The 26,946-nt window shown below is 43.4% G+C and overlaps 9 protein-coding genes across 9 annotated transcripts; 2 read left to right on the plus strand and 7 right to left on the minus strand.

The window, feature by feature from the left end:
• Positions 1-111: 111 nt before the first annotated feature.
• V865_002485 (uncharacterized protein) lies at positions 112-3,512 on the minus strand (the record flags this gene model as incomplete). The annotated part of the gene is made up of 4 exons (XM_066226286.1): positions 112-1,293; positions 1,390-1,602; positions 1,720-1,923; positions 1,995-3,512. 4 exons carry the CDS (start codon positions 3,510-3,512, stop codon positions 112-114), a joined length of 3,117 nt encoding a protein of 1,038 aa, XP_066082383.1.
• Positions 3,513-4,176: 664 nt separating this feature from the next.
• Positions 4,177-5,498, minus strand: V865_002486 (uncharacterized protein; the record flags this gene model as incomplete). The annotated part of the gene is made up of 9 exons (XM_066226287.1): positions 4,177-4,213; positions 4,293-4,414; positions 4,535-4,597; positions 4,668-4,708; positions 4,782-4,895; positions 4,963-5,030; positions 5,090-5,146; positions 5,226-5,303; positions 5,374-5,498. 9 exons carry the CDS (start codon positions 5,496-5,498, stop codon positions 4,177-4,179), a joined length of 705 nt encoding a protein of 234 aa, XP_066082384.1.
• A 113-nt stretch (positions 5,499-5,611) lies between these two features.
• V865_002487 (uncharacterized protein) lies at positions 5,612-6,068 on the minus strand (the record flags this gene model as incomplete). The annotated part of the gene is made up of 2 exons (XM_066226288.1): positions 5,612-5,746; positions 5,832-6,068. 2 exons carry the CDS (start codon positions 6,066-6,068, stop codon positions 5,612-5,614), a joined length of 372 nt encoding a protein of 123 aa, XP_066082385.1.
• A 456-nt stretch (positions 6,069-6,524) lies between these two features.
• On the minus strand, positions 6,525-9,068 carry V865_002488 (uncharacterized protein; the record flags this gene model as incomplete). The annotated part of the gene is made up of 15 exons (XM_066226289.1): positions 6,525-6,606; positions 6,671-6,707; positions 6,766-6,876; positions 6,950-6,975; positions 7,034-7,145; positions 7,209-7,431; positions 7,502-7,830; positions 7,886-7,953; positions 8,004-8,096; positions 8,157-8,228; positions 8,294-8,461; positions 8,724-8,735; positions 8,816-8,837; positions 8,901-8,918; positions 9,035-9,068. The coding sequence occupies 15 exons, from the start codon at positions 9,066-9,068 to the stop codon at positions 6,525-6,527; spliced, it is 1,407 nt and encodes a 468-aa protein (XP_066082386.1).
• Positions 9,069-10,259: 1,191 nt separating this feature from the next.
• On the minus strand, positions 10,260-12,446 carry V865_002489 (uncharacterized protein; the record flags this gene model as incomplete). Its single annotated transcript, XM_066226290.1, has 10 exons — positions 10,260-10,499; positions 10,582-10,658; positions 10,741-11,026; positions 11,111-11,573; positions 11,680-11,716; positions 11,776-11,816; positions 11,891-11,941; positions 12,022-12,099; positions 12,168-12,183; positions 12,257-12,446. 10 exons carry the CDS (start codon positions 12,444-12,446, stop codon positions 10,260-10,262), a joined length of 1,479 nt encoding a protein of 492 aa, XP_066082387.1.
• A 925-nt stretch (positions 12,447-13,371) lies between these two features.
• Positions 13,372-17,000, plus strand: V865_002490 (uncharacterized protein; the record flags this gene model as incomplete). The annotated part of the gene is made up of 15 exons (XM_066226291.1): positions 13,372-13,507; positions 13,591-13,640; positions 13,717-13,870; positions 13,929-14,119; positions 14,188-14,200; positions 14,266-14,439; positions 14,529-14,547; positions 14,625-14,772; positions 14,860-14,964; positions 15,048-15,284; positions 15,361-15,620; positions 15,694-15,986; positions 16,079-16,398; positions 16,463-16,551; positions 16,613-17,000. 15 exons carry the CDS (start codon positions 13,372-13,374, stop codon positions 16,998-17,000), a joined length of 2,577 nt encoding a protein of 858 aa, XP_066082388.1.
• A 61-nt stretch (positions 17,001-17,061) lies between these two features.
• Positions 17,062-20,416, minus strand: V865_002491 (uncharacterized protein; the record flags this gene model as incomplete). Its single annotated transcript, XM_066226292.1, has 13 exons — positions 17,062-17,344; positions 17,445-17,742; positions 17,803-17,894; positions 17,971-18,041; positions 18,109-18,204; positions 18,282-18,500; positions 18,562-18,754; positions 18,828-19,096; positions 19,221-19,623; positions 19,710-19,774; positions 19,837-20,044; positions 20,156-20,252; positions 20,320-20,416. 13 exons carry the CDS (start codon positions 20,414-20,416, stop codon positions 17,062-17,064), a joined length of 2,391 nt encoding a protein of 796 aa, XP_066082389.1.
• Positions 20,417-20,682: 266 nt separating this feature from the next.
• Positions 20,683-24,395, minus strand: V865_002492 (ATP-dependent protease La; the record flags this gene model as incomplete). Its single annotated transcript, XM_066226293.1, has 14 exons — positions 20,683-20,872; positions 20,948-21,007; positions 21,073-21,215; positions 21,283-21,357; positions 21,432-21,573; positions 21,645-21,856; positions 21,911-22,166; positions 22,255-22,339; positions 22,392-22,483; positions 22,554-22,655; positions 22,794-23,057; positions 23,143-23,876; positions 23,975-24,045; positions 24,167-24,395. The coding sequence occupies 14 exons, from the start codon at positions 24,393-24,395 to the stop codon at positions 20,683-20,685; spliced, it is 2,655 nt and encodes an 884-aa protein (XP_066082390.1).
• A 931-nt stretch (positions 24,396-25,326) lies between these two features.
• On the plus strand, positions 25,327-26,557 carry V865_002493 (uncharacterized protein; the record flags this gene model as incomplete). The annotated part of the gene is made up of 8 exons (XM_066226294.1): positions 25,327-25,443; positions 25,557-25,577; positions 25,685-25,884; positions 26,003-26,015; positions 26,088-26,162; positions 26,252-26,261; positions 26,328-26,466; positions 26,530-26,557. 8 exons carry the CDS (start codon positions 25,327-25,329, stop codon positions 26,555-26,557), a joined length of 603 nt encoding a protein of 200 aa, XP_066082391.1.
• Between the last annotated feature and the right edge of the window lie 389 nt (positions 26,558-26,946).

The following is a 26,946-nucleotide window of genomic DNA, read 5'->3' on the forward strand; positions in this document are numbered from 1 at the left end:
ATCATTTGGCATGCAATAGGTATATATCACGTACATTGCTGAAGGTGTTGCTATGACTTATACCACATTTTCCACAGCGGGAAGGTAACATCATGGATAGATACTAGAGATTTACCTCATTCCTAATCTAGGCTCAGCGGTAGAAGGTCTTTTCCTAATCCCTATTCGTGTGTTAGAGCTGGCAGGTAAAGAACCTAAAGGATCGTGAGATGACTGGTTGCGGTATTGATTATGGATGAGGATTGGTTTTGAACGTGAAGTTATGCTTGATGATCTCGTTAACAAGCTCTGGCCATTCGTCGTTGTAATCGCACTTGTAGTTATAATCCGCGAAGGTGATATAGGTTGTAAGAATGGGTGTCCCTGTTGTGGCTGAGGTTGAGATAACCTATTTGGTCTTGATGATGATATCCCTTTATTCTGTTGAAGAGGTAATGAAATCGAAGTTTGATTATGATTGTTTAAAGGAACTAACAATCCTGACATCCCCATACTAGTAGGAGTGATGGTTGAAGTTGGAGTGGAAGGTTTGATCGTAGTGTTCGATAAGATTGGAACAGGATGTAATTCCGTTATATTCACAGGCGGAGTAAAAGGTCTAGATCTAGAGAACAAACTCGTGGACCTCTTTCGATTCTTCTTCTTCTCCTCTGCACTCGGAGTTAGACCATTTTCTTGATCCGGAGCATTATCGAAAACCGTATTGGCCCCAGTGGGTGTTTTGGATCTGGATCCGAGAGTAGATCTACCAAATGTTGCAGGCTTAGTACCGAATTTATGTATACCCATACCCATCCCACTTGAGCTGGGTCGACCAACACCACTATTGGGAGTAGGTGATTTGCCAAATGCACTGTCATGGTTGAACTGTTGAGTTGGAGTGGCAGTCGTGGTCGTGGTTATACCTGCTACTGCCTTTGCGATCGCGCCGATGGTCCGACTGACAGATCTGGAATGGCCATGCGGATGAGTATGGGTGTGTGAGGGTGTCACGTTGTTTGACGATGCTGCTCCGATGATGGGAACATGAGATTGAGTTTGAGATCGTTTCCTATGCTGTAATGGGGGTATTTCAGACTTCACCGTAGTCGTAGGAATACCCTCTTTCTCTGAAGTGACTACAGCTGTTGCAGGAGCAGGAGCAGGTGGTTTACCAATATGTGGCGGTCTGATCTTCTCACTCATTATATTACTTGCCAAAGTCTTCTTGAACAGATTCAACAGGCTAGTTTTCAATGCTCTCTCGGGGTTGAAGAAATTTGGCGAAACGTACAACCCGAATGGTACGATTATCTATTCACACAACAGTCCATAGTCAGTAATGCACATGAAGGGTTAATGGGATTTTTCGTACAGAGACGGCGTGGTGAGCTGTTTTGTATCACTCACTCGTTCATTTGCTATTTGTTCACGTGAATTGGGTGATATTTTGTTCTGAACTAGATATTCAAACTTCCATTCTGCTTTACCCCTTTCTTCTTGTCCGCATACCGAGTAAACACCAGGTTCCTTTATTTGTAATGTTGCTGAACGGGATAGGAAATCGTATTTCTCGTCGTTGTTGATTGTCAATCTGCGCAGTACGGGAAGTCCTTCCAATGCCTATATTCGAATATACAAGGTAAACAAGTGAGTGACGTGCGCCATGACTTTCATAACCGACAAGCAAGAAGGGACGAAGAATGGCACAGTCTATGTACAAACCCTTGTCACACTTACAGCGTGATGGAAAGACCATTTGTCTCTCTCTTTAGGATCCATACCGAATTCCCAACAGCCAGACTGTTGAAAACATTCTGGTCGAGTTGGCGATTCACACCACAAGGCAGCTTCCTTCAAGGCTTTCTCCTCACGTTCACGGAAAACATTAGGTTTGATCGATCGAATGAATTTCAACGAAGATCGATTTTCACGACACCCTTCCTACCAATCGTCATATGGTTAGATTCAAGTCGAAGAAATGACGATTTTGATCATGAACGACTGATACTTACTTGATCAACCCAAAGTTGAACAGTCATACTTCTATCGACATCCTTCAGAGCCAATTCAGCAGGATCGCCTTCAATGTCCTGACTTCGTCGCGGTCCGTCTGCCTTACATGAGACCCCATCCACTTCCAACTGCTGGTAGGTATGCTGATTTCGATGAAGTATTGGCAGAGCAGGTAATTCTTTATCGCTCAAAATGACTCTTGCTCTGCCCTTGCTGCTGTAGGTGGCGGTTTTATTCTTTGGTGTGGGTGTATCATCAACTTGATCATGATCAACGCTCAACAGCAATTGAGATACATCGTCTCTTGCTCTGCATAGAGGAGTGACGACCGTGTCTGAAAACGGTGAGTTGTCAAAATCCAGGTACTTTTCATTTGCTTTATCGAATGGTACCATAGAGCTGGTATTGGATGTTGTTGATGCTGGTGGCAAATAGCTTGATGACGATAGAAATTTATCATTGCTCGTCGTCATTGTCATTGTTGGCTCGTTATCAAAGGAGACATTCAATGTCGAAGGTGTATTTATCAACGTTAGATCAATCGTACTATTCGAAGAACCGAAAGAAGCGAAGAAACTATCTTTCCTATCTTTTGTTATCCCTCCTACGACGGGTTCTTCATCTTCGTAAGCTGATAGTGTAAAACTCCAATTATCCAATTCTTCCTCCAAGCCTTCACCAACTAATTCGGGCTGTTCTGCGTGATTTTGACAATGACCAAACGTATTGATACTTCTCGAACTATTTTCTCTATCCACTCTACCAGGTCTTTCCATCGTGATTTGTTTACTAACAGGTCTAGGTGTAGATTCTTTAGGTATCTCATCCAACCAAATTTGATTTCGTCCCTTTTCACTAAATATATCTTCCTTGAAATCTATCATGATTGGTGAGGGTACATCATATTTCAATTTGAACGATAGGTTCTTCATGGGTGTTGAAGATTGTAATTCAAAATCTGGTCTATGACTTGATCCATCAACGTCACGGTTCAGCTTGATATCATTCCGCAATTTGCGTTTCTTAGTTGGACTTGATCCTTTTGAACCCATCAGATCTTTTCCTCGTTCATCTGTCTCTGCATGATCGTAACAACTTGAGATAGGTGAACAAGGAACGTCCATCCCATACTTCCTGATCCTAGCTTCATAAGCCAATTTTCCAAATTCACCCCTTGAATCAAAGATCAACGGTAATTTATCATCACCCTCGATCGATTTCCTCCGTCTGCCAGTTCTAGATGATTCCAATACTTCGAATAAGGTTCGAATCTGAGTATCAGGTGAAGAGAGGATGATCAGTTCTAAAGGCGCGAATTCGTATTCCTGAGGAAGTGAGGCTGTTATGTCGCTCAAAAGAGAGGAAGTCTGAATCTTAGTTGTTATAGGCGAAGTTTGATTGATCGCGGGAATCTTGACGGGTGAAGGTGCGATACGACGTAGCCTTGCGGAAGAAGGGGATGAAGAAGGTAATTTACTTCGTGATGAAGATGAGGATGAGGATGGTGGAGTGGGCATCTTGTATGAATCCAATTCAAGTTCAATTGTAGGTTCGATATGATTGGTACAGTATTATCAGTAATAGTCTTTATGGTATTACTGCTTTCTAGTGAAGGCCAGTGTCACCGATGGTAACGAAGATGAATAACAGCTAGGTTAGTCACCATATCATACCATGCATGCACGTGGTGAGTGGTGCACTCTGGACCACAACCCAGACCAACATAGTCAATTTCAGAATCGAAACATCACCAACCTAGATTGTTAATGCGATATCTTGACTATATCTGTGTCAGTTTCATCCGCACCGCCCAACCGCCAAGATACCGATACCGTATAATCAATGGCGTCCATTCGTTACGCTAATCAAGTTACTATGAGTATACCAAGAGCATCAGTATATGCATTCTCTGGGGTACGGTTAGTAATCGTTTCTTTGTTTATAGATTTACATACAAGCATGATCGATGAAACGCATACATCTGTATTGATGATGAAACTTATTAAAACAGGTCGAGAAATATTTGAATGGACAGTATACGTTAGAAAGTGAGACGCTGTAATTGTGTGCCTGTTCGACTGAATGCAAGTCTCGATTAAATCCGAGACAAGACATTGTACTGTGTGAGCTATGATCGGTTTGAACGGAGTACTCGTATTGCCTCGGTCGGTTCATGTTCGATCATGAAGGTGCCATCAACGCGATCAATCCCAGCTCTCTGTTTGGTAAGAAAAGCGATTATTAGCGTAAGCCAAGACTAGGAACAATACTATTAACATGGTGGTGGTTCAACGTACCTTCTCACTTGATCACCCACCAGCATCTCACCATAGTCTTCTTGTTTGCCAAATCGCTTCTCCGCTTCGTCTCCCAATGCAGGAATAGGACAAAGGTTAAAATCGGGAGTGAGATGCCAGAACTAACATGAGAGATCGTAAACTTGATTAGCTCAGAAACCAAGAATTGAGTTGAACGAGATAAACTAGTATACTGAATCGATAGGATATCTCGATTGTTGCCTCTATCATGGGACACTCACAAAGGTCGATGATATTCGTATCAAAGGTCTTTGAGGGAACTCTATTTCCCTCCTGGCAATGGTCTGAAATCCACACACATCTGATCAGTTTCCATAGTTATTGTGGGAATGAGACCAGTACGGTTGGACGTACATCCATGGTCGCTTGGGTGCAGACTACCTCGTGATAACCAGCTAAATCACCAAGATACTTGTCAGCGACCTCTTCACCATATCGGACTGCATGATAACCAATACTCAAGCTCACCTTTGATCAAACCTCCAGTCAACCATTCGATCTGTTTTCCAGCTTGTACCAACAGACATCCAGGTGGTATTTTCACTTGTATTTTTTTACCTGAATTTCTCGCCCATATATGTACTGTATCAAGTTAAAGTACATTTCTTCAGCACGAGCCGTGTACGCTCACATGTTGATCCGTACTTACATCCGGGATACCGCGATTGACCATGTATAGTCAAGAAGTTCAAATCGGTGTGAAACCCTGCATAGATGCTGTTTTGAGTAAGTATTCCTTTTCGGATGCGTCTTGGTGCACACAGTCGCACACGTACGTATTGAGTTTACCATATTTCACAAGGTCGGTTGCAGTAGGTGCGAGAAGATGTGAGCTGGCATACGGCAGAAGGAATATGACCATGGGCATGTCAGTGGTGATCTGATACAGTGGAGTTAGAGAGATCAACTCACCCATACCGTCCAGCATCCGTAAACGTATTCTCATCCAGACCCAATCCAGAAGCTACCATCTTAGCTACACCTTCGACACTATGGATATGATCGTATCATTGATCAGTGTTTTGTCCCTAAAGAGGGTCATGGGACAGTCATCACTCACGCTTGTTTCATAAATCCACCCCATTCGTTCACACCCTGTTCCCATGTATCCTTGAATTTTTCGGGGACAACATTCGGTGCTTCGAGTACAGGGAAATGTGAGGTGTAAGGGGGTTTCTCCGACATACGGTGAAAGAATCAACATCGGAAACACGCAATGAATTATCAGCACGAGGACAAGATCGATACGAGAAAGCAGTGTCGGTATTGGCAGAATGTCAAGCAGGCATACTCTATACTCACCTACATTTCGGATCAGCACCATGACTACCCAGATCCACTGGTCTCTCAGCTTCGTCAAGTGACGATATGATATTTTGACAATTCTCGTCGGAGGCACATTTGGGCTTTTCGGTGTTTTCTAATGTTACTCCCTAGTGAACATAGTTTATTAAAGATGATCTCAATTTAGTACAAAGCCATCGTATGGAGTAGAAGGAAAGAAAAAACAGAACTCACAACTTGAAATCCTACTTCTGGCCTTTCGTCCCTTTTCAACTCCCTCTCACCTTGCTCAAAATAATCTTCGAACAGATCCAAAAATCTATCATTCGCTTCCTTGGTTGCTCGTTCATCTCTCACGATCAATGCTCCAGTGAGAATGAGCGATTCGGCTGCCTTTTGACATTCGGATTTTGATTCGGCGGATAGAGGGTCAAGGAGGAACGGAGCGAGAGAGACTGTTGAGACTTCCATTATTTCTCGCTTGTCAAGATCAAATGGATGATAGGGCCACAAGAGATGCTGGTGAGTATGATGTTATAGCTGTCATATGAGCCTCATGATAGGGGTTGAACGCTTTCATAGAGTCTGAAATGGCAGCACAATAACTTTGTTATCTTTGATCATGATCACAAACAACCTCCACCTACGCGTCGCTACTCACTCACTCACTCTTCCCATCTTACCAACCATATCACACCTATTTAAATGATCACAAACATCCTGTTCAATGCAACAACCAACCCGCAAGACTATTCGCAATGTATTCATGATGGAGTATATAAGAGTATGAGAATGAAAATCTATTTCAATAAAGATGGACCAAAAAAGAGCGAGCGCAAGATATTCATTTTATGGAGTATATGATGATGGGTAGCAATTATCTGCAAGAATTAGAAGGCATATCCAAGTGTGACTAGGTAGGCGACCTTATAATCTGTCTCCGGTACCGATGGTGGTGACCTTGAAACCGATATCGGTAAGGGCTTTTCTGTCAAGAATAAGTCGACCGCTGTAAAGATTCAGTCATATCAGTACAATCTCATATATGCTTTATGTTAACCAGAGTTACTCACTCAAACACGAAAGCAGGTCGAGGACAGTTGTCATAGACTAGAGAATGGACATGTCATTAGCAGGTTTTATATTGTCGAGTTTGTGGGTCACTCACTCTTTTGCCAGTCGAGCTTCTTGAATTCATCCCATTCGGTACAGACGACAATGGCCTCAGCGTTGTGACAAGCCTCCTCAACGGATTGAGAGATGGTGACGTGGGGCTTGACTGGTGTAGGGAAGAGGATATCAATCAGTACAAACAATCTCAAGCGGTATTTTACCTATGATGCTCAACTCACTGGGTTCAGCAGGGATGTCTCCGTAGCTATCCGTTCATAAGGTCAGCATTTGTCGGGTATGCCATGCATTAGAAAACAACTCACTCAGTCAAATCGAGCCAGATTTGGTCCTTGCTTACTTGAGGGTCGTAGATGTTGATTCTAGCCTTCTCGTTCAAGAAGTGGTTGGCAAGGGTGATAGCGGGGGATTCTCGAGCTGTACATTTGAACCACATCAGTACGTTTCATCGACCTGAGTGCGGTAGGGAGATATACTGACTATCACCAGTGTCCTTCTTGAAAGCCCAACCAAGGATGGCGATCTTCTTTCCAGTGATGGTGTTGAACAAAGTGTCAACAACCTTGTTGGCGAATCGAGATTTTTGGTATTCGTTCATCTCAACAACGGCTCTCCAGTACTTGGCAACCTCGGGTAAGTGAAGAGACTCGGAAAGGTAGACCAAGTTGAGGATATCTTTTTGGAAACAAGAACCACCGAAACCCTAATGAACATGTTCATCATTCAGCATTGTTCGCTACTTCAAAGTTTGTGAAGGTAGAGATTGTACTCACAACTGAAGCTTTCAAGAACTTGGAACCCATTCTGGTATCTTTACCGACGGCGTAAGCGACTTCGTCGATGTTGGCACCGGTAGCTTCACAGATAGCTGAAAGGGCGTTGACGGATGAAATTCTTTGGGCCAACATAGCGTTGGCAGCAAGTTTGGAAAGCTCGGAAGACCAAAGACCGACAGTGAGAATTCGTTCTCTTGGAACCCAGTTGGCGTAAACTTGGGTAAGAGCCTCACAGGCGTCTTTACCTTGTTGAGTTTGGAGGGAACCGATCAACACTCTGTCGGGAGCGAAAAGATCTTCTATAGCGGTACCTTCGGCCAAGAACTCTGAAATCCCATTGTCAGCAGTCTGCTCGATTCAGATCAGCCACAAGGGACATACCAGGGTTAGAAAGAATATCGAAAGAGCATCCAGGCTTGGAGTTAGCTTCGAGGATAGTTCGCATGGCACTGCAAGGTTGTCAGCTGATACAACGAGCATAATGGGGATCTATGCTCACTCGGCAGTTCTGCATGGGACAGTAGACTTCTCGACAACGATCTTGGAGGATTTGGCAACCTCAGCGATTCGTCGGGTAGCAAGTTGGAGGAATCTGCAAGACAAGAGTCGTACATCAGTCTCGGCGCGTCCGAGAGAACGACGATTTACTCACTTCAAGTCAGCGGCGAAACCAGCACCGATACCAGACTTCTTGGTTGGAGTGTTAACGGAGACGAAGATGAGGCTATCGAAGGTTCATCGCGTCAGTGCTTGGTTTGATCAGCAGTGAGGGAGGTATAGGTGACTTACTCAGCTTCCTCGATTCCCTTGTCGACATCGGTGGAGAAGAACAAGTTCTTTCCTCTGGCAGCCTTGACGACTTCATCGAGACCTGGCTCGTAGATGGGAAGTTCATCGGAGTTCCAAGCGTCGATTCGTTGTTGGTTGAGATCGACGATGGTGACTTGGATGTGGGGACTAGACAAGAAGGTGGAGCAGGTCAGCGCGTGTCACGCGTGTACATGCAAAGGAGTACTGAGAGAGTGGCTGAGGAAGATATGCTTGTTATGAGACAAGATATGCGAGGGGAGATACGCGTTGTTTCACCATTTTGTGAGGAGAGAGAGAGTAAGACGTGGAGGTTTCATCTCGGAGGAAGGTGATGATAAGGAGAGAAGCTGGTCCACAGGTATGAAAAGGGACTTAAAAAGTTGAGAAGTAAAGAAGATATGATACTCACCATTTCAAAGCACTGTAGACACGATGGTGGAATAGGAAACACGTTAGTTGATCAAGCAAAAGACGCGTAAGATAATGGAGAAAGTCGCGTACATGACAGCACAGGTGGGACCACCTATACGCATACCATCGTCAGCTCCGCTACCTCAACTGACGTACATGGGAGAGAACGACTTACCGACATAACCAGCACCGACTGATTACAGGTAGAAAGTCGTGAACATCAGTAATCAACCTTTACACGTTATCATGGAAAAAGCGCAGCAGACGAGATCATCCGTGCGGTTCGCGACTGGGGGACGAGCAACTTACTACAACAGATCTTCTTGACTTGGATGGGAGCCATCTTGAAAGAGAGTGACAAGAGGGGGTATGTATGAGATGAAAAGAGAGTAAGAGGTTAGTGTTGTTGATAGGGAAAGAGATGGAATGAAAAGAAGAAGAAAAGGATGAAGGATGATTGTCTATGTGTGTATGGTGTATGGTGTATGGTGTATGGTGGGATCATTCCAGGGTGATAGCAGTAGCGCGAAAAAGAGAGAAACAGATAGAGTAGATAGATTCGCGTGGCAGCCTCACACGTACCCAGTGCCGTTTCCGATTATCTCCTCCTTTCAGGGTAAGATCAATTTAACCTCGACACCCTCCTTTCGCTCTAACCGCAAGAAACGTGGGAGGGAGATCAGACAGAAGCAGGTCCAGGCGTGCATCCACAGCTACGAAAAGTACTCTAACAAGATCCGAATAAGAAAAAAGCTCGAGCGAGGTATGACAAGGCACAACTCTATTTCCTTATTCCATTTCCGGAACCGCATTTACATATTCATCTGTTTACACGTTATCAACGTACCAAAATCATGCCAACAATCCTCTGTACATTGTGAAAGCGTTTAAGAGAGGACATCGGACTGACACGGAGATGCTAAGCTATAGCTTATCATCACTGTCCAATAGTGAATGATGCTCCACCTTCTCCAAGATCAATCAAATGATCAATCAATCAGAGATGGATGAAAGGAGTCGTTTCTGTTTTTCCCCAAATGGGTAAATTGAAAATGATCCGCACAGAGGATGATCAGATTAATCACGCACTGACCTCACTGACTCGCCTCGTAAACCTCACTTCGGTGCTGTGCACTCCCTTGGATCTGCCCGACAGACCGCAGCAAAATCTTGATATGACAATCATCGAAAGGAGGGTAGTATGTGGTTTACTCGTAGCGATGATATGGCTTTATCGCAAGATGTTGGGGCAAGAGTCCATCGCTCATCTTGATAGTCAATGAGTCCGACTCGTAATGAAAGTTGCATGATAGTGAAAAGATATCAAATGATATTAAATAATCAAAACCAAGAGGAACAGATTGAACAACGTTCCAAATACTGTATGTAGCTAGTAGCCCACATCAGATTTATACGAATACTCAAATCCACAAACTGAATACCAACGCTAACCTCTACCATTCTACTTAAATACCCACAAAACTCGTACACAGTTTTACTCCTAACTTACTTGGGTGTTGGCGAAACTTATATCTTAGTAAGAATATCTGAAATAAGGATTTTGAATATCCGTCAAATCATTTTCACCATTAATCTTACCCAATCTTTCCATCTCTTCGACTGTCAGACCTAATTCCCTAGCTTGTCTATCTCGTTTAGCATTGACGTAGATGTAGTAGAATCGAAGGATGAAGATGACCACGAATGTCAAGCCGAAACAGATGGCACTGGCTATAAGACCTGGTCGATACAATGGAGCGTCTTTGGCTTGGTACTGCAAGTTACAGTATAACATTAGTACTCGATACGTTCCTTCGCTTAGTACGCGACGAAAGATCAAAGACGAATAAACTCACCAGTTGAGATCCCACAATGTTACCTACACAATAACCTACGAAGGACATGGTAGAAGCGACTGATTTCTTAGTTCGTCCTATTGTTATGTTCATCCATTCCTCCATCAGCCATCCAAACTTTATCCAACACTTATTATCAAGCAGAAGACAAAGACTCACCAGCGACGTTGGAAGGTAACATACTCCAACCCATGAAAACAGCAGTAGAGTAGATAGACATGCACAGTAGCCCGCCCCATTTCTTCCATCTGTAGGCGTGTTCCTGAGGTAAAAGGGCTGCTACCAACAGACCAGCCGTTCCAGCAATCATGGAGAATGCCATATAGTACGTTCTGGTGTTTTTGTATTTACCAGCCAAGTATCCCGAAAGTACGTTGAATGATCCTCCCATTGCTCCTCCGGGCATGTTAAGTAAGATTACTTGAAGGGAAGTGAATCCGAAGGACTGATAAGACGCAATGTACAGTACAACCTTGTCAGCCTATTCACTAGTCGGTATACGGTATGGGTTTGGTAGTGGACTACTCACTTTAGTCACGATACCACCGAAAATACCATATCCACCATTAGGCACATCCGCCAAGAACGAAATCAGGAAATAACAATAGATTTGAGGATCCAAGAAAGCTTCTTTGACTTGTGACCATTTCCATTCAGATTGACCTCCTCCACCACTTTGGTTGGATACGATCCTCGCAGCAGCCTGTTTCTTCTGTTCGGGTGATAACCATCTAACTTCATCTGGTGTACCCAACAAGAAGAACAATACGATTGCCCAAGCTGAAGTCATACCTCCAAGGAATAAATTGATGCTTCTCCATGCTGCTATTCCACCATTATTTTGAGTGGCCACTCCTATACCGTAAGTGACCACTCCAGTGAAGATGGCGAAAAAACCATTTTGAGCCATCCAAATCATTGATCTCATACCGTGTTCTTCACGTTTGTACCATGATGCGACTATCATCAAGAATCCAGGAGAAATACATGATCTGTTTATAGAGAGATACAAAATACGGTTAGCCATCTATCCACTTACGATTTCTCTATTCTTGAAAATCTGGGGATGTGAGAAGAAAGAAAAAGTATTGCACTCACTCAAAACCACCAATCAATGTTCGAAGAACCATCAACCCTGCCCAGTTATGACACGTAGACCGCCCCAGATGAATACAGCGATAGAGAGGAATCGACCAAGTCTGACTTTCTGCATGATATAATTCATGGGACCCTCACTGCAATAATCTTATACATCAGCTGGTTGAATTGCGAAAAGTCGATATTGTTTAGAAGTAAGAGTTTCACTTACAATACCAGATAAGACAAGTAGAAGATGGTAGACAACCAAGCTGTTTGCTGACTAATGAAACATCATACCTCAATCAGTTGATAATCCTTCTTCTCAGATAGAGGGAAGGTTGGGATTTAATAGTCACTTACCCGTGAAGATGAGTATCATCGGCGATACCAAACAAAGTTGAGTTGGAGATAGATTGTTTATCGGCATATTGGATACCACTGTCAGATCAAAATGTTGAAAGTCAGCTTATCAGGGGTTGCTTATATATTGAAAATTTGTTACTCACTAGGTCATAGCCATGACTAAGATGGATCAATCATCTCCCATCAGCCTCACATAAGAAGAGCTGTCGTTGAGTGCGATGTGACAACTCACTAGGCATAAGATACCAATCGATCCTCTTCAACAAAGCCCTATTCTCCTCTACCGTGAATTCCTTCTCGGCATCAACAGCAGAAGCGTCCAACAAGTTGGGTTCGGGTCCCTTCTCATCTCCACCCAAATCGTGGAGGTCTTGGGACTTGTCTTCGTATTTAGGTAAAGGCGCAGGCGTAGGTGAAGTCATTTTGTTCCCAATGATAGTTTAGGAATGACAAGAAAGATATCGGTTGATAACTGGTATACCAAAAGTGGATGGTTTAGACCTCGACCTGAGATTTTTGACTTTTACAGGTAGGTCCTTTATATATCGTAGATTACAGACGTTCTGGGCCAGATCGATACGATAGGATGCGATGCGATACGATACGATACGATACGATACGATACGATACGATATGGAAGAATATGGGATGAATTAGGATGGGGTTTGGATGGTGCTCCGGTACGATATCCCGAGACCCATATTTCGACTGGGCTACGAGTATCAGACGAGATCGGTCATGTTCCGATAGAACAGCAGGAGCAGATCTGTCTGTCAAGTGACCATCGATAGGCCTTTCAGCAAAGGAAGAAGAGACAGATCTTCAATTTCAGTGAATTAGACATTGTTGTTGTGCAAAAGGCAAAAGAGAGAGAGAAGTTAAAGTGAGACGCATAAACACCCTATCGGAATACGCGATAAAAATGGGGAAAATATAAGCCACCAGAGATAACGTTGTAGGAATACCCGAAATTCGACGTCGAACCAAATATAACTGTCGAATCTTGCAACTCACCCTTCCTGTTCTTCTGGTGACGCCCTTTCTGTTGTGGACACCCTACGCAGGGAAAAAAGGAGAGACAGTACGGAGTGAAGCCGATAGAAAGTATCTTTCTCCACTCCGATGAGCGATAAGTCAGATTACATTGCCGGTTGGTCAATGATGTCGGCTAACAACGTCGAAAGCTCAATGCAAGTCCGTCTGTTCAACATGGACATTGAGGACGTCGTTTGCAAGTTTTAGTGATGTCTTAATTGTGTCAGTCTGTTTACAGTCTCTAAAAAGCTACAGCTTGATGGGAGTTAGCCCGTCGCTCAAAGATTGAAATACATTTGACCATCAACCAATATGCCTGTAGCAGTACATTCAACGTCCAACGGACAAGGTATCGAATCAAGCAAGATCAAATACAAGCTATTGGATGTAGAAGAGGTATTATCAAAATTATCATTGCCGGAGAAAGTATCCTTATTGTCTGGTAAAGGTATGTCCAAATGCGTTCAATGCTCAGTGTCATTCTCAGCAAGGAGTATGACTGAACGCGAAAATCCTGGGTTGTTGGAATAGATAATTGGCATACGAGAGATATACCCAAATTTGGTATTCCATCACTACGAGTAAGCCCCCTCCCTTCAACCATGCCTTCTCATAATGACTTACGTTGGATTGTTCACTGATCGGTGACCAATATAGTTATCGGATGGACCGAATGGATGTCGAGGAACGAAATTCTTCGAAGGTGTACCTGCAGCTTGTTTCCCTTGTGCGACCGGTCTGGCGAGTTCATGGGATGTAGATTTGGTGAGACAAGTAGGAGTAGCTTTGGGAGATGAATGTAGAGCTAAAGGTGGGTCTATCATTCTGCCTTGAGGGAGTGCTGCTCACCTGGTGTTATTGTCAATCAGGTGTACACGTATTACTTGCTCCAACGGTTAACATGCTCCGTACACCCTTGAATGGAAGAGGGTTTGAGAGTTTCTCTGAAGATCCATTACTCAGTGGGATATTGGCTGGAGCCTTCATAAGAGGTTGTCAAAGTACTGGCGTGGCAGCTACGTTGAAACATCTCGTATGTAATGATCAGGAAACGAATAGAGTAAGCTTCCTCCTGGCTTCACCTTCTATGCACGGTGTAGATGCTAATACTGTATACCACCTGCTCAGTACTCAATAAGCGGTGAGCCCGAAGTGATACTGAAGATAAAGTGATCCAGCTCTAAATTACATTTTCGGTATTTATAGCTGAAGTGGACGAAAGATCTTTACGAGAGATCTACCTAAAACCATTCGAAATTGCTATTCGAGAATCGAATCCTTGGTTGGTCATGACGAGCTACAACAGAGTCAACGGTAAACATGCTTCAGAGACTAAAGAACTCATAACGGATTTATTAAGGAAAGAATGGGGATATGAGGGTAAGTCTTGCTGTACTATTTCATTTTATTTCTGATTTCTTGATCGTAATGAGAGGTTTTTAACATCCGTGATCTTTCTACATCTACAGGTATGGTCATCTCTGATTGGTAAGCGATGGACACGATCCGGATCCGATTTTTCGTCACTGTGGCAATCCAAAGCTAACTCACAGGACGAAAATCAGGCATGGAACATATTCAACCGACGAAGCTATCCAAGCTGGATTGGACCTCGAGATGCCCGGTCCATCGATCATACGTGGACCGGCTTTACTGAGAATGGTAACTTGCGGTAAAGTGAAGGAATCAGAAATTGACGAGAGAGCTCGACAGGTGGGTGTCTACCTGATGATCGTGTAGAGGAAGGTCAAGACTGGAACTGAGAGCAATGCTGATTGAATCATACATAAAAACAAATAGGTGCTTCGTCTGGTCAATCGATTGATACCATCCGGAATACCAAGTGAAGCAGAAGAGAATGAGAATCCCAATCCTGCTGTGGAAGTGATGAGACAATCTGCAGCGGTAAGTTCGTTTTTTTTAACATAACAAGTCAAATGTGCTGCGACCTGTATGATACTGATGAATCGTATGACTTGCTGATATAGGATGCTGTGGTTCTCTTGAAGAATGATCATAAAATCTTACCATTACCCAAATCAGGTAAACGAATAGCGGTGATTGGACCTAATGCCGAACGAGCCCAGATATTCGGTGGGGGTAGTGCCGCACTCAGACCGACATATACCGTCAGTCCACTGGAAGGTATCAGAGCGGCTGTAGGGGAAGGATCTGAAGTGGTTTATGCAAGAGGGTGTGATGCTCATAAGTTAACACCTTTGATCGTAAGCCAAACATCAACTTGAAGGCTACATATTATGTATGTGAATTAAGCTGACGAACTTTTTTGTTTGTGATTAGGGTGAAGAACTTCGAAATTCGAATGGACAACCTGGATTCGACATAACATTCTATAACGAACCTTCCTCTTCCCATTCTCGAAAGGCTATACATAAATTGACAACTACCAATTCGAGCATGTTCTTCAATGATAATTTGCCTGAAAGATTGAATAGAGCTTGTTATGCCACTGTCATCGCTACGTTCACTCCGTCCCGTTCGGGGATTTACGAATTTGGTGTGGGCGCCTTGGGTATATCGGACTTGTTCGTTGACGATGTGTAAGTGAACCGATTCAAGTCCAAGTAAAAATTACAATACTAGAGCTCACTTGAGGTTTTGTATATTGTTTAGTTTGTTGATTGATAATTCCACTTCGCCAATTCCTGGAGAATTATTTTACGGTAAAGGATCTCGAGAAGAGACTGGCCAGATCCACTTGGAAAACGGAGTTACCTATGATATAAGGGTGGAATATGCTTCTCCGTCCGCTTCGACATCTTTCGTTGGACCTTTAGCGTTAAGCTCAAGAGGTGGATTGAGATTCGGTGGATATCTGAAATTATCACCTGAGGAACATATACGGGAAGCTGTGGAATTGGCAAAATCAGCTGATATAGTCGTGCTAGTTGCTGGACTGAATGCTGGTAAGTTTGCCTCGATTTCTCACTTTCATCTTTCTTCATCTAGTTAGTCAGTGTTTTCAGGCTGGTCATTGAATATTTTGGTTTTATTGTAGAATTCGAAACGGAAGGATTCGATCGTCAATCAATGTCACTCCCCCAACCCACCCTAAACCTTATCGAGACCATCCTATCTGTCCGACAAGATAGCGTAGTATGTCTACAAAGTGGTACGCCCCTCGAAATACCGTTCATTGATCGATGTAGTACATTAGTCCATTTCTTCTATAATGGGAATGAAACGGGTAATGGTCTTTCTGATATCTTATTCGGAGACGTTAACCCTTCTGCGAAATTACCTTTTACGATTTCAACATTTTTGTCGGATTGCCAGTCACATACAACCGAGAGGAGCTTCCCAGGTGTGGAAGGAAAGGTAGGTTCCATACACCTCTTGAGTGTGTTCATTCTGAGATGTAGTGCTAAGCAGATATTTACAGGTACATTACGATGAAGGTGTATTTGTTGGATACAGACAGTTCGTAACGGATGGTCCGGAATTCGCTTTCCCATTTGGTCATGGATTGAGGTCAGTCTATAGCTCGGATGAATGATGGCACTAAGGCTTACATATGATTTGTATATTGCAGTTATACCACTTTTGCCTATCAGAATATTGTGACTTCTCAAACGACTCTTGAAATGGACTCTTCCACATCAATCGAGGTATCATGTACGATCAAGAACACCGGTTCGGTAGCTGGAAGGGAGATTGTCCAAATATATCTCTCTCCTCCTAGTGGCCAAGAGCAAAGACCCAAGAGGGAATTAAAATCGTTCATGAAAACATCTCTAATCCAACCTGGTAAAGAGGAAATAGTGAATATGAAATTGGATAAAGAGTCGTTCGCAATTTGGGATACATCGAAGAGTACATGGAAAGCACCAAAGGGCAAATATGAGATCGTGTTAGCTTCTTCTTCGGAAGATATACGTGATACCATTACTATTTTATTAGAAAACGATCTCTCATTTTAGATGTACTGTACATATCCACACTGTATATTATAGAGGTACATGGATTCATACAATTACGATATTACAACATGGTATTACTATTGTTGTTGTTGTTGTTGTTGTTGTTACCATTCAATAGATCGAACCCTTGCAAGTCTGTTTTATCGAACAAACTTGAGATATCAATCGTCTGATCGCCCGTCCAAGAATCAAATGGTAAATTCCACATCATCTCTATCATCGGATCAGTCACGTTGGTCAGGCCAGTAGTGGTATTATTACCCATAGTCATAGGTAACGATATGGGTTCAGCCATGGTCATCATAGGTTGTTCGTTGTTCGTTGATCCGAAAGAATTGATCAACCTATCACACGTGATAAACTATCATCAGTCGCTCTTCTTTTGACTGATGACAAAGCCATATATAACGATTGCTTGGGGCGATGGTAGACCGTGTAACTCACGAAGCGAGATCTTCCCTTAAACCAGGTAACATCCCTCCCATACTATCCAACCGATCCGTCCAGATATCCGCTTGGGTCACTGCTCCCCCTTGATCTCCAGCACTGAAGTTAACAGAATTGCCATTTACTATATTATCGCTCGAGCCAGAAAGACCCATCACAGCGCTCATATTTCCAGTATTGGAATTGTCGATTGGTTGAGCATGTGCTTCGCGCCTCTCGTCGAATGCCTTGACAAGGTCTTCGAAACAATCGAGATAGGATCCTGCTATTGGAAATTGCTGAGCGTAAATGAACACTAAACATGAGATGAGGTCAGTCATCAATAAGGATCATGAATGGTTGATGGTGAACTTACGACATGTAGAACATGAACGTAAAGCTCTGGACACGGTGGATGAGGGTAACACTTGCGGGTGATTCCATATCACATGCAGAAGTGTTAAGCCGCTATGAGAATAGGTGTGAAAGAATAGCATGTTATCAGCGCAATCGGTGCTAGTTTGATCGCAACATCGTGACCAACCTCATGAAGATCTTGCATAATACCCAAGTGGCTAGGTTCTTCGAATCACGACGAAGTAGCTGACATTCGATCTATACGTGAATGTCACACTGAGTCAGTGGACACCCTGCTGGAAAGCCATGCTCAATATTGGCTTACATCCAAAACAGATGCAGCGCTCGCTGCACAATTACTCAACCAATAATCCGGCGCATCGTCTCTGGCAGCTAGGGGTCGCAAGAGGATCTGGACGCACTGGGCAAAATAGTATTAGAGTAAAAATCAGCATTATTCTGCTAGAGAAAAATATTTCCGAGGTATGAGACACTCACATTATGATATTCAACCTCGAAAAATTCATGTGAACAATTCGGTATTCTATTATCAGGTTGGAGTGGATAATTTGATCTCCACATATTCAACTCATTCAAAATACCTTGGATCGCATCTGAGTCTTCAATCTGATGCATCGGTTTATCCACCGTGTATACTAATTCATGTATCTTCGATTTGAGTTGGTTCAGTCGGATCGTATGTATGAAGGAGGTCATCTAGATTAAGTCGAAACAGTGATCAGTACCTTGTCTTGACGGGTGAATGATTAGTATTTACTGAAGTAAAACAGCCATATCCATTACGATACTCTTCTCCCGGTCTATTAGTCTCAGGCATCAAAGCCTGAGCATTCAGCAATTCACAGAGTGCTCCCTGATCGGCGATATTCGCATCGAGATTCACAGGTAGTTCTATATCTATATCTCTATCCTGGATTGCGAATGGCCTTCCAAATTGGATAGCTATCATCCTATGTAACGAGTCAACTACCATCAGCATGACATAGAGAGACAAATCTCACAACATATTGTTGACTAACTTACCGATCCAATATATATGCACCCCACCATACCCTTTGTCTCATACAATACGCTCTCGGGTCCCTCTCTCTAATTTCCCTTGAACGTATCTTCCTATGTAATCCCAATTCGATCGCTGAGCGAATCGCTAGTCCACCGGTATGCCACAGGCTCAGATCCGAGGAGGTGTGTCTGAAGGTATATACGATAAGGAGGAGTAAGGCCTGGACGGTGGCTAGTGATTGAATGGTCGATAACGGGGTGAAATGCCTCAGAGCGGTGTTGAAATACACCTAAAGATTCGGAGGAAGGAGAAAATTGTATTCATGAGTTAGCGGAAATCATCGATAATTAGGATGCACGGCTAGGCGTTGATGGTATATGTGAAAAGAATTCAGTAAGAACAGGTGAACAAACCTCATGCGAGACAGGGACCATCCCACTTCCAATATCATTCTCGCACAATTTCGCTCCTAGACCATATAACATCCAGAGGAAGGACGCTCCGTAATGATCTTGGACGGTCGTAGTCGTATCATTGTTCGTCGAGAGAGAGTCGAGGGGCCGTAAAGTACACAATCTTTTATGATCGGCTTGCCAAGTCTGTATATTGACCCAATCCAGAAATCCATATCGAGATTGAACCCTATAATAAACCGTCGTGATGTAATGTATACCGAGATTTTCTGATGGTGGGTTAGGTAATGGAGTTAGATTTTCATGTAGGGCTGGTGGGTGGGGTGGATGAGAAGAGGGTGAAGGTCGAGTTATACGTGGGGAAGTGGGATTGCCTGAGATGGTATTTTTGTGTTTGAGAGAACTAGCATATCATGCTTGATCAGTACAAAAATAGACAAAGAAGGTTTGGTTTTCTTCAGGACGAGTTGAAAGAGAGGTCATACTCACTGCATTAACACTTTCGCCCAACCTACCCCAGAGCTTCCACCGAGGTATAACGGATCGGAACCTCCCTATAATCGCAAACTCAGCAATCAATTCCTAACGAACGTATGATAGAAGGACGATCACTCACATTGAGACTCAAAAACCCCACTCCGGTAGCTAAATTATCATCCTCACTCGCACTTGCGCTCGCACGAGTATCTCCATGTCCTTGTGACGAATCCTGGATTGTACTTTGTACTTGTGGACTCTGACTTGATCCTTGTCTGCTCGTAGCGACACTTGTATTGATAAACTCTTCCAATTGTTTCACTCTATTCTCCAATTCCGTCGTGTATCTATCAAACACATGATATCATCAGATCAGTGTTAGTTTACACCGTATAGCGTATAGCGTATAGTGTATAGCGTAAAATTAACAGTGAAAGAGAGATGATCACAGTACCAACCTCTGAAGGTATATCTCATTAGCGCTCTTTTCGATAAATTCGCAAGGCGTATCTGCCCTTTGACAGTTCCTACATCTACTTCCATGTCCCGGTAAACCTATCCCATCTATCAGCCAATAGCTCAAAATGATACGAGTAAGAAGACAGGGTGGATGGACACTCACACTTCTGTTTCCTACTTCTACATCTCTCACATGCTAGACCCCTTCTTTTCCTTGATGTTGAGGCTGATTCTCCGACAGATAAACTGTCTGGAGGCATGATGGGTCGATAAGGTGGTACAGGAAGTAGAAGGAATGAAATGATCAAGGGTGATATGACTTGAGATATCTGTTATCTTTGTTGTTATAAGTATGCCGGTAAATCCGGACCAGCGTTGACAGCAACCGGTGAAATTGCCCAGATAAGTTACAAGACATCTTATATAAATCTCTCAAAGTACGTATTATGCACGTATCATACAGATGGGAAAGCATGCCAGTACAAGTCGGACATATATATCAACAGAGACAGTCATACAATCAATCTTACAACCTCGCATCAACTTTTACTCTCATATCTCTCTCCCCAGCTCCGGGTCCCACCCAGATATCTTTACCCCATACTTCCTCGATCGCCTGTTCGATCTTATCCACATATACGAAGTGTATCTCCTTCTTAACTAAATCAGGTATGTCTGCTTCCACATCTGGTCGATTCGTCCTAGGGAGAATTATCCTAGAATAGCCAATAATCGCAGTATCAATCATGATGTTTCAGTCAAAACAAAGGCAAAGAGATTATCTAACTCACTTCTTCACTCCTACTCTATGAGCACCTATCACTTTCTCTTTCACCCCTCCAATCCTCAAACTACAGTTACGACATCCATCAGCTATTCCCCAGATGGCATTATGCAGTTGAAATCGCAAACTCACCAAGATCCCCTCAAAGACATCTCACCGGTAATAGCTATATCGCTACTTACTGCTTTCCCAGTGAGCAGACTGATAAATGCTAGTACAGTTGCTATACCTGCACTAGGCCCATCTTTCTGAATCGCTCCTTCCGGTATATGGTACTATTAATGTTACACAACTCAGCAGTCCGTATCTCTGTAAGGAATCTGTTTTATAGCCTGGACTTACATGTATATCAAACCCTTTCAAGGGATCTTGGTCAGGAGAGTCTGTGATGCCTAAACTCAGCGAACGAGATTTCACCTAAAGTACCAAATTACACCAAGTCAACAATATCTCTTTGGGACAGGATATAGATGATCGACGGATTGACGTACCCAAGTAAGACACAATTCTATACTTTCTTTGAATACTTCTCCTAATCTACCTGTAGTTACCAATCTACCTGATCCACCGGGTACAAGCAGCGTCTCAATGATCAACAGACTACCATTACCTGATCCATTATATGATAAACCGCTATTGACCGGACCGGACGCATGGCAGAATCAGCATTGTATAAGTCAATGTGACTAAGAAGCTCAACTCACTTGACCACGCCTGGTCTTACACCACTCTCAGGTTTCTCTCTCCCATAATGCGATACACCCAGAATCCTCTCTACATCTTCCACACTGATCCTTGAATCGTACCCATTCGTTTTTTCATGGTCCGACATTTCGGATTCTCTCGCAATGGAATATTGAACAGCTTTATTCCTGCACAATTTGCCAATCTGCCTTTCCAATTCTCTCACTCCGGACTACGTCGAACAGGATTAGCTATATTCGGTTCCCGTGTGGGTAGAATAGCTTACTTCTCTCGTGTAATCCGTGACGACTTTCTCCAACACTCCTTCATCCATTTTCACGATGGTATCATTCATTCCACATTCCCTGATTTGCTTAGGCAACAGAAACTTTTGTGCGATGGCTAGTTTTTCCGGGATGATATATCCCGAACATTCGATCACTTCGCTTCTGTCCAGTAAAGGCCAGGAGATCGTATCGAGGCTGTTGGCGGTAGCGATGAACAAGACTTGAGATAGATCGATGGGGACATCGCCAAGGTAGCTTTGGGGGATCACGGACTGTCAGCTTGGATCCCTGTGGGAAAATGATAACTCAGATAGCCGAACAGATAAGTATCGGTTAAACTCACTGATCATGGAAGTTCCAGTTCTGCGCGGGATCGAGCGCTTCAAGCAACGCAGCAGAAGGATCGCCATGGAACCCGCCATGTCCAACTATCCAATCTTGTCAGCTGAGAAATCAACGACCTACATAGTACCAGCTTACCTTTATCAAGCTCATCGAGCAATATAAGCGGGTTTGATACGCCTACTTTACGCATAGCTTGGACGAGTAATCCAGGCAATGCGCTCACGTAGCTATTGATAATCTTCAGTCAGCTATACCAGCTTATCATTCGATGGACGTCGATCAAAAACTGGAACTTACGTCCTTCTGTGACCTCGAATCTCAGCTTCATCCCTTACACCTCCAAGGGAGATACGGTGGAACTTTCTTCCAAGTGATGTAGCTAGTGATTTTGCAATTGACCTGTATAACAAGTTGATGTCAGTCTAAGTGAGTACATCCCGAACATTTAGAACGATGAGATACGAGCTTCGATCTTGCTTGATGGATGATGATCGGATGGGGATGTATCAAATTCTACTCTCAAATCGAGATACTTACGTTTTACCAACACCAGGTGGACCAACCAATAACAATATCGGTCCTTTATCCCTATACACATCAGTGGGAGGTTCGTCGTCCCCGCCAACTAATGGTGTATCTTGAGGTGCCTTTACATATTGCTTTGCAGATGTCGAAGAAGGTACAAGCTCTAAGAGGTTCTTTTCATCTTCCTGATCAATCTTCTCATAATTCTGATCACCCTGTCCTGAGTTTAAGAGAGCTTTTTTCCCCTGTGATTCGTCAAACAATTGTTTCTTCAATCTATACAGATCACCATAACTATCAGCATCCTACCCTCGAAGTATGTCGTATATATACACAAGAAAGGGCCAGATAATTGACTGACCTATAAACGGCCAAATACTCAATCACCCTCTTCTTAACCCCTTCTAAACCCTCATGATCCCCATCCAACCTCTTTCTCGCACTCTTCAAATCAATCTCATAATTCTCACTTACTCTCTTGAATGGAAGGGCCAACAACCATTCTATATACGTTCTCGATACGCTATAATCTGCCGATTGAGGTGGGATCTTGCTCAATCTCGTTAATTCCCTTTGGATCGTCTCTCTTGCATTTAACGACAATTCATTTAACCTCCTTTGGAATAGCTCAAAGAGAGGTCGTAAATCCTCGGGAAAAGAATTTGAACCAAGGGGTGGTTTGGGTTTACCGCCGATAACGGAAAGCGGTTGAGGTTGTTTAGGTTTGACTATCAAAGTTTTCTCATTATTCGATGGAGACGATGTTGGCGTGAGACCTCTTGACGTAATAAGGTCTATGAGTATAGATTTGACTCTCTGAGATCGTAGTTCGATATCTGGTATACCCAGTAATTCGATCCTCGTATCTCGATCTACCTCAAGGATGGTCACGAGTATATCACATAGTAAAGATGGAGGTGAGGTGTTCATGTGGTTGTGGAGTTCTTCAGGAAGTAATTTGAATGCGAGAGGTAGGATATCGGTAGTGGGTGGAGTGACCGATGGGAGTGGGAGGGAATAGGGGGATGTAGGCACGGGGGTGGAAGGGAGGATGGATAAGACTGGAGGGAGAGATCGAGGGAGGCGGATGCGCGCCTAAAAGGATAAGACGGTCAGCCTTCATCACTTGGACCATGATTAGTGGATGTGAATGGTCATATGAGATGAGAAGTGAAGGCTGGTAGCAGACTTACCAACCCTTGTACGGCCAAATGATACGTATCATCGTCATTCGGACTTTTGTGAACATTTTTGATCCTGGCGGCTAGAAAAAGTAGGACAATTCATGAGCATATAAATAATTGAACGATCTCCATCCTCAGAGTATTTACAGCAATTGGATGTTTGAATAGTGGTAATCCATATCGGAACACAGAATGACTCACCACATCCCCATCTTCCCACCCTTCTATCTCCTTCTGCAACAGGTACGACACCTACCATACCTCTCTCGCCGTTCCCACCTTTTCCACCAAGGTTGGACTGTACGGCGTTAAGGACCTGGGCGAGCTGAGTGGTGGAGAGCGGTATGGTGATACCCATATGAGGGTAGAGGACCTGAGGAGGAGGAAGAGGAATGAGGGGCAGGGAGGAGGGTAGAAGAGGTGTTGTCATAGTGCAAGTGATTTCAATAGAGGATGGATCTTGTGATTACTCAGTGAACTTGGACGCTACCTCAGCTTGAAGATGATCAGAAGATGAGAGTGGTCTTTGAATAGATGGTATGAAGATGCAAGTATGAGCAAGCGTTGATGATGATCGATCTATTTCATCTTGGGGTCGTGTATTGTGCATGTTCATGTCCGGTTATGCTACTGTGCGATTTTGCCGAGATAAGCACAGCACATCATTCAATGTCGAGTCGTAGATCGAGACAATCTGATCGTCTTCACCTTGGGATCAACATTAAATGAGGTAATACCAACGGGGTTTGCTACTGTTCATGTAGAGACCAGAGTCAGATGGATCATATGGGCTTGGAGTATCAGAAGAGCGAAGTGCAGCAAGATCGCCCATTGGACTCGAGTAGGCTTTGCGATTTCTCAACTTCCTATCTGTGCCTGCGAGGTACCTCTACTCATCCGACTTATCACTCCAGAATGCATGACTTGAGTGGTCGACTGCTCTGCGGCTGCTTGAATATCGTGTTATCGTCTCTGTGCCCACATGCATATCAACCAGTATCACATATATATATATATATCATCCGCAGTGGGTTTATCGTTTTCGTCGGGTGTGTGACCGCGGTGTCACGTGATTTGCAATCCCTTTTACCCCAGATTCTTATTCGACTATGACGTGTTGGTCCCCTGTCTGGCGCTCGATGGAATTTTGGGAGATTGGAGATACAATGATAACGAGAATGAACTATTTCACTTCATTCCATCGCATCGGATTGATAAAATACTCGAACCATCATCGACATCGACGACGAAAAGATCACGATCCTCCAGCAGCATTTGAGCCCATCTAGTTACATCGTGCGGACCAAGGCCGAACCTCCATACCTGGTGAACCGACTCCGAACAATCTTCAGGCATCTACAATGGCACCAAGGTTCCTGCTGAATTTCGCGAGGTATTACAATTCGAATTTCGATCGTAGGCCTATTCCCACTTTGATCATTACGAATGGAGTTTTGAATACCATTGCGGATGCTCTGGTGAGTTGGTCGTGATCGTCAACATACTCCTTTGTCTGGGTTTCTTTGTACCGAGTACTGTCCGGTCTAAATTTTACGACGTAATGCTGATATTCATGTTAATGATTGTACAGGCACAAACATCATCAATAATAGTAAGCTCCTTGAACCCACCCCACAGATCACATCGCATCGCGTCGTATCCTCTCCTTACTTACAATCGTACAAAACTGATGTCTCACATGCCATGCGTTGTGTACAGTTACATGACCCTACCCCCACCTCACCTACACCATCATACGACCCCGAACGAACCCTCCGATTCGCAATTTACGGAATGGCGATGGGCCCTTTAATAGGCCATTGGATGAGATTACTCGAAAGAGCTATACCAGTCAGGATAGGGTCGAAAGGCGCTGGGTTGGGGTTGGCAAAGAGGGTAGCGGCGGATCAGTTGATAATGTGAGTGCGACTGTCGGGGGGTTGGGTTTGGATTTGAGCTTGGGATTAGCAGAAGATGAAATATGAGTCAATCGCTGGATTGGACCACGCTGAAAATTTCTTATCTTATTTCCTACAGGGCTCCATTCGGTGTAAGTACTTGACTCTTTAATCGGATGATCATAATTGATCTTAATCAAAAATACTGATCATACCTAATTTAGATGTCACTATTCATATCTTCAATGGGAATCATGGAAGGCAAATCCCTAGAAGGGATACAGGATAAATTCTCGGATGTAAGTTGACCTTACTATCAATACTTTCTTGTTGACATCAACGTTGATGTTAATGTTGATTTCATTTTGTTTGCCGATTTCCACTTTAGATGTACTATCGTAAGTCCACCTTCTTTGTTCCTCTGTCCTACCATATACTAAGGCAACCTTCTTTTCCATCCGCAGCCGCCTTAATAGCCAACTGGAAAGTATGGCCTTTAATCCAAACTATAAATTTCAAATTGATGCCTATCCAATATCGTGTACCGTTCCAATCGACTTGCGGTATCGCTTGGACCTTGTATCTTTCGTTACTAAATGCCAAGTGAGTTGCTTTGGTCTGTTATCTGTTTGTTGACCGAAGATCCATACTGAACTTTTGGTACAGGGGTGAAGAAGGTAGTGCGAAAGAGTGATTCAGACCATTCGGTATTTAATTCAATTCGACCGGGAGGAACGAAGGGCGAACTATTGACGATATCGTATAGATCATATTACTACCAACTAAATATGATATGATGCGTCGGGATTGAATGGGATGTATGACTGGCAATTTAGGCATCGATCAATTACGAATATCATAAAGACCTTTAGATAGACACTGTATGTAAATGTAGATAGTAGTAGTGGTACAAGGCTAACTAACGTAGATGAGATGGAAGTCAAATAACGAAAAGCATCGTTTTTAATCATGGATAAAAGATATTGCCATTTGATTTGATTTGCAAACTATTCATCTATACATTGCATATTATACTACCGTACCATACATAGCCTACTCATGTCTCAACGAGCAACGAGCAAA

This window comes from Kwoniella europaea, chromosome 1 (assembly GCF_036810445.1).
Source record: "Kwoniella europaea PYCC6329 chromosome 1, complete sequence".
Taxonomy (NCBI): domain Eukaryota; kingdom Fungi; phylum Basidiomycota; class Tremellomycetes; order Tremellales; family Cryptococcaceae; genus Kwoniella; species Kwoniella europaea.